The sequence below is a fragment of the Poecilia latipinna genome, unplaced genomic scaffold, assembly GCF_001443285.1.
Source record: "Poecilia latipinna isolate Pla-1442-1.1 unplaced genomic scaffold, P_latipinna-1.0 Scaffold6317, whole genome shotgun sequence".
NCBI lineage: Eukaryota > Metazoa > Chordata > Actinopteri > Cyprinodontiformes > Poeciliidae > Poecilia > Poecilia latipinna.
Window position 1 is genome coordinate 1 of NW_015118933.1, and position 6,780 is coordinate 6,780.

The 6,780-nt window shown below is 40.7% G+C and overlaps 1 protein-coding gene across 1 annotated transcript; it reads right to left on the reverse strand.

The window, feature by feature from the left end:
- Positions 1–14: 14 nt before the first annotated feature.
- On the reverse strand, positions 15–5,824 carry LOC106943877 (huntingtin-interacting protein 1-related protein-like; the record flags this gene model as incomplete). The annotated part of the gene is made up of 11 exons (XM_015027164.1): positions 15–73; positions 173–283; positions 1,625–1,761; positions 1,915–2,022; positions 2,118–2,204; positions 2,341–2,488; positions 3,864–4,058; positions 4,248–4,349; positions 5,209–5,325; positions 5,423–5,511; positions 5,599–5,824. Coding segments are annotated over 11 exons (1,379 nt in total), but the record flags the coding sequence as incomplete, so codon positions are not given.
- Positions 5,825–6,780: the final 956 nt, after the last annotated feature.

Consider the following 6,780-nt stretch of genomic DNA (forward strand, 5'->3'; position numbering starts at 1 on the left):
AAAAAAGAACAAACCTTTCATTGACCTCCAGTTTTACCCCTGATGTGTCTTTCCGTGCCTGATTCATCATTTCCTAAATTGAAATCCACACAGGACAATTATTATCTGCAGTAAAGGCACAATTTAAAATAAAATTTTTGAACAGCGCGCGCTACGGTACGTCACTGCTTACATCAATCCTGCGTACAGCCTCCTCAATAGCTGCTGATGTTGCTGCCATTTCCTTATCCACCAGATCTCCCAGCTCGCCCTGACGGATGTCCATTCCTTTCGGCCGCAGCTCCTAAATAGAAAACGCAGTCAAAACCATTTCAGTCTGGGTTTAGGTGGAAAAAGAAAAAAAAACTAAAAGCATGTTGCAACAAAAACAAATGGGGGGGAAAAAAAGCAAAGCAGAAGTGTTAATCTCAAGCTGCATCTCTCAGAGCTCATTCAGAGTTTCTCTGGGAGACACGCAGTGCCAAACATCTGTTGGCTCCACCAGGTTAAGCAGAATGAAAGATATTTATTAATTTAATATTTTACGCTAGCAGCATTATCTCTCTCACATAATTGTTTACCAGAACGCTTTCGGCAAAAAAAGGTTGAACTAGTATGAGTGGAAGAGGTGCCAATAATTGTGCCATTGGGGATGGTGTTCAAAACTAAAGTTTCCTGAGAAGTGTAACGTTGTGCAACTGCCGTCCCCAAACGACTACCTAAACAACATATTTCAGAGATTATACTGCTGATGAAAATATAAATGTGACAGTTTGTCCACTGAGCTGTTTTTTTTTTTTACAAGACTGTGCAGTAGAGAAATCATATCACCACAATTTATTTTCAACAGTAATCACAACTTTTCATTCTAAAAAAACAACAACAAAAAAAACATAGCAGCATTTAGTCCAAATAACCATTTGATCACAGCAATTTGTATTTAATTTGTCCCAAAAGCAAGAGAAACTGAACACTTAAAGTTCATTTAGACTGTTTAGCCAGACTAAACATCAAACCACCACTTATCTAAAGTGTACTCTTGCTAAAAAAAAATATTAAAATTGATTTGCAAAACTCAAGAGAAGGATACTAAAACAGTTCCATCAGGACAAGAGCATCAATCCCCAAAACATAAAATCTACCCAACAGGCAGATCATCAACATGTTCACAGTTATGCTGCTGAAGCTGATTTAACCCATCCTAAGACCACAGAACCACAGAAACAATGAATAAAATACACATGGGTCCAATTACCAGGAATAGTGACTTCTCAAGGCCATTGGTTACCAGATTTGTTTTATGTGGCGTCAAGAGTGAGGGGGGTAAATATATACATGCCACACCTTTCAGATCTTTATTTGGAAGAAAATAATTTTTGTCCCCCATCACATAAAATCCCAATAAAAACACATGGAAGTTTATATTTATAACTTTAAAAGAGCAATGTTTGAGCCAATGAAAAGTTACACATGATAGCAGAACATTTTTTATTTTCAGTAAATCAGCTCCATTGGTCATAATTTGCAAAACAATCAACAACTGTATTATTCAAGGAGCCATCATCTTAAAAATGTTTTGCAAAACAGTGAGGACAAAAAGTGCGATGCACAGCATCTCTGCAGAAATCCTACTGTTTCCCCTCACCTGACCCAGGTGCAGGATCTTCTGCACAATCAGTCGAACAGAAGCTGGATCGGCCCTCTGCAGGGTGTTCTTGGATTTCAGCTCCTTCAGGTACTGCAGACTCTGCATGGCACAGCCTCTGCAGTTCTCCGTCAGACCTGCAGGACATCACAGTGCAAAGACGCTCTGTCAGCAACATTTCTGCAAGGCTTGTTGTCCAAGAACAAACTCGCTTTAAAATTAATGCTTCTGCAGACATATGCATGTAAGGAGGAAGTGTGATGCGTGTCCAGCAGTTCAGTGTTCCTTACGATCAGCTTGGTCAGTGGGTGCCATGTGTGCCGTAGCGCTGCCGTTGACGATCGTGTCCGCGGCCAAGTGGGAGAACTGGGTCAGAGACCTCAGCAGCCCGCCAGCGTCTGGTTACGAGAGCATAAAGTAGGGGAGCAGATGGTTACATCAGATAACCTTTTGAACCGACTGCACTGCGTCATGAGGAGGAGAAGGAACTCACCCTCCATGTTGCGCAGATAATCTCCATGTCCCTTTTGCATTTTGTCGATGGAGCTCAACGTGGCCTCCGCTCGATTTATGAGGTAATCTGTGTGTAGGAGAAACAAAAACCAAATCCAAAATATTTATACACGCTGTGCTGTATGTCAACATCAAGTTCGTATTTATAATGAAGGATTTAGCTGCTTTTAATTTTAGGTATGTGGGTTTTGTAGCTTTCGGACCTGGAGAGCTGGTGCAGCGTATGTGCAGAGGATCATCCAGCTTGGCAACAGCATCTTGGATGATGTTCTCAGCTTCTGATATGGTGCCTTGGAGCAGAGCAAACTGCTCCTCCGAAAGCTTCTTCTTCATCTGTTCCTCCACACTGGTCTACAAATAAGCACACAAGAAGAGCACACATGTAAAAACAATGATTAACGCGTACAGTATGCATGCGTCAGTACAAGTCATCCAACCCAACAGCAATGCATCAGTGTATTTAAAGAGCTTAAAACGTGAGACTATTAATCTGTTTGCAGGTGTGATCAGTCGCTGTAGCAGTTTACCATAATACATTGACTAATCTGAAGTGTTGCAATCACTCATCTTGGGCCTCCTTCTGGATCTCAGCTGAGCAAAGCTTCTGGATAGATCAGCAGACACAAAAGAAGCTGATGCTTTTGATAAGATTGTTTTGAAAACAGCCAGATCAGGGTGATGCCAAGGCTTTGAGTTCGTCACTGGATAAATGTTCACAAAGCTGGTCAGCAGTTCTTAGAAGCGCTTGATTGTAATGTTGCCAATAAATATTTTTATGTCGATTTTTGAGCAGCGTACAGATAATTTTTAAGAAGCCATTCTTTAAAAAGGTAAACAAAGAAATATATATGATGCTCCTTTTATGGCTTTATTGTCTTAATTGATATCAGGCCCCATTCTGATCACAAACAAACTCTTCTTAGTCAAAAGAAAATCATTTTAATCAAAATCTGACAGAGCTATAAATACATTTTGGCTTTACTGCTTTTTGGTAGAAACTGCTGAATAATTGTGGTCCTACTTATGATGAAATTTAAAAGAAAGTAAAAACTACGGTTATTAAAAGATGAACGGCGTCTTGTTCTTAAAATTTTTAATTTTAACATTTCAATAATAATTAAAAAAATGAAATGCGTTAGTGGGCTGTGCTGTTTAAAGTTAAAATATATCCAGAGTGATCAAGTCAAAGTTCCTGGCAGCTAGTGAGGCAACACAGCAGGTTTTAATGGCTGCCGTTTAGACCTTTGTAATTTTAAACCGTTTTGTCTGAAGAGCGACCCGTTTTACTGTCATGACAAAGGAGAGACAAAATCCCCTGATGTAACCAAAAAACTGTAAATTCAACAATATTTTACTCATTGATGCTTGATATTAATTTGAATTCAGTTTTTCTTTTTCAGTCGATATCCACTGGTGTCCATATAGGCCCTGGCTAAACTTCAGCTATTGATTGTCTTCTTTTCACAAGGTGCTTATAAACTGGACTTGAAGACGTTTATCACTTGTTTAAAAACAAAATATTAAGTTGTCACCGATTTGAGAATATCAGAAAATGTAACCTCACACACAATTTAGGTAACAGAACAACAGTTTTGACATTAAGAGCCTCTTTCTAGCTCCCATTCACATTCTGTGACGGGTCATTGATGGTCCATTTGACATTTACGGTGGTCGTGTCTGTTTATTTTAAAAAGTAACGCAGTGGGACTCCTGCGTCCTGACTGACCTTCTCCCTCAGTTTGCCCTGCAGCTCTCCCAGCTCCCTGCTGCTCCTCTCCCGCTCCTGCTGAAGCGACGACTGCTGCAGCTGCGCCTCCTGCCGCAGAGATGACAGCTCTGCCTCCTTCTCCCTCACAGATCGCATCAGGCGCTCCTTCTCCGCCTGCAGAGCCGTCATGCTGCTGTTCATTTCCAACGATGTCTGGCGAGGAAAAAAGAAAAAAGAAAAGAGAGGGTGACGAGCAAAGCCAGAAGAAGCAGATGGCCGTGAGTGAAAAAAGGAAAAAATCCATGCGGAAAAGTCTTGCGCTTCGCCAGCAGAACTGGTGATAGCTCTGAATGGAGCTGGCTTAGCAGGACATTGGTGAAGTAACTGCAGACGCTCTCTCACCATCTCGCTGCTCTGCAGAGTCGCCTTCACCCGTGTCACCTCTGCCATTTTCTCTTCCAGCTCTCTCTTCAGTCGCTCCATCTCAAATTTCTGCTCCTCCATCTGCAGAGACACCACCTCATGAGCGCCACAGGGTTTTCTGAAGTATGCTTAAAATAACAGCCAAATCTAATTTAGATTACAAACCATTTCAATAATCTTAGTATCAAAGTAAAGCTGACAGGAGACTCCATCAGAAGTACAAGTGTCACAGCAGCTGCAACAGTTTTCAGGGAAATTAAATCAGGATTTTCTGTCCCTCATCAGAGTTTTTTGGCCTTATGCAATATAGGAACCTTTTAGAAATATCATAATCAAGGCTACAAACTTTTGAAAACCTTAGCTCCATCAGTGGACAAAGACTAATGCAGCCGAGATAAACTAAAGCAACTTTACAGAGGTTTGGCACAGGTAAGCACCAGCTACAAAACTGGAAATTTCCTGTGTTTTTACTTGCTGAAATTATTTATATACGTTTACAGTTGCTTGTTTTTTATTTGTTTAATATCCACATAAAATTTTTATACATTTATAATAAAAACAAGAAACTGCCATATTTGACTCTAATCAGAGTAAATTTTTTTGGAAATTCATTGTAAATAAAAAAAAAAAAAAAGCAAGAATAAATTCAGGCTATTTTACAGAAAACCTTTTAAGACCACCAAACTATATACTCAGATTTTCTTTGGCACTACTGGAGCTCCATACAACATCTTTTTGATGTTTCCTGCTCAATTTCTCAACTCAGATGCTCTTATGGGATGCCGCTGTGCTCCAAAAACAATCAATCTATCCCGCAAAATAAAATAAATATCACATTTATTTATTTTATTTGTTTAAAATAAAATAAATAAAGTTGTGTGGGGCTTAATGTAATCACACACACATTTCTTGTGATCCCAGTTAAACAACAAGCACCAACCTTCATGTCCGCCTCCTGTTTGACTCGTTCCACCTCGAAGCTGAGCTGCTGCTTCGTCCTCTCCACTTCCTCCTGAGTCTGCTGGGTGGCCGACAGCATCTTCACAGTGTCTGCGCTCTGTTAGCACATTAGCACACTCAGCGTTACAACACAAGGCCGTCTGGCCACAGTCTAGCTGAAAGCAAACATCTCTGAGCGACTCTGGAGTCTGTACCTTGCGGAGCAGTTCAGCATGGCTGGCCACCAGCTCTGTGTGTTTCTCCTTCAGTTTGTTGTATCGCTGCTCGGTCGCTTGAGCCCTTCCTTCACATTCGGAGATGATCAGGTTGAATTATCTTGCTCATGCTTTGCAGGATTTGCCAAACAAAGTGCTTCATTAACGCATCTTACTCTCTGCCTCCAGGAAGGTGCCCTGTAAACTCTCGTGCTCTGCGTTCCGGCGGCGGTTCGCCTCCAGCTCCATGCGCAGCTGCTCGTTTTCCACCAGCGCGCGCTGCTTGAGCATGCGCTGCTCCTCCAGCTCTGCCTCCAAACTGTTGATTTGGGACTTGAGTTGCGTGACGTAGCGTTGAGCCTTCAGGACCAGAAAGTAGAAAAAGAGTTGAGAAAAGAAGGTTTAAGTTAAAATCCAAAGGCTTTCAAAGGTTTTAACACCACCCTGCAGCATTTTGTCAGATTTAAGTGACGGACCAACACAAACTAACAATTTTTTTTAAAAGATACAAGTCTTTGGGGGTGTTCCTCTACCAGTTTTACAAATCTAGAGACAGAAAATGTTCCCCTATTTTTTGCAAAACAGCTTGAGGTCAGTCAGATTAAAGTCTGAACATCAGTGTTCAAGTCTCACTGGACTGGACTTTGACTGGGTCATCGTATCACATGAATACGCTTTGATCTAAACTCTTCCAATTTAGCTCCGGCTGGATGTTTAGGTTTGTTGACCTGCTTGAATGTGAATCTTCTCTAAAGTCTGAACTCTTTTTCAGCCTTCAACAGTTTTTCCTCCCAGGTTGTCTTAGATCAACTCTTGATCAGTTTCTCTGTCCCTGCTGGAAAAAGCATTCCCACAGCATGATGCAGGTACCACCATATTTCACAGAAGGGGTGGTGTGTTCATGAAAATGTACAGCATAGTTTCCATCACGCCTAGCATTTTGTACGTACCATAAGCCAAGAAATACCAAACACACGTTTGCTGCATGTTCAACATGACTTTCTTTGTCAATACCCTTAATGTCTGTCCGATCCATCAATGTGGTTGACCGTGCCTTGGTACAGCTGCAGCATTCTCTTTCCATTTTCCATTTAGTGTTTTCGAAGATGCTTAACGCTCAGGATATTGTTTTATACACAACTCTGCTTTAAACTTCTCCACAAGTTCCTTGCTCTTCATGATGTAATTTTTTCTCAAATGTTCTCTTAAAAAAACCCTTTGAGGCTTACATATTACATGCTAAACCTTAACATGTTTATTTGTAAAAAAAAAAAAAAAAAAAAAAAAAAAAAAAAAAAAAAACAATTTTTTTTTTTTCTTTTTTCCTTCCTATTTCCCCTCCCCCCCCCACACACCAA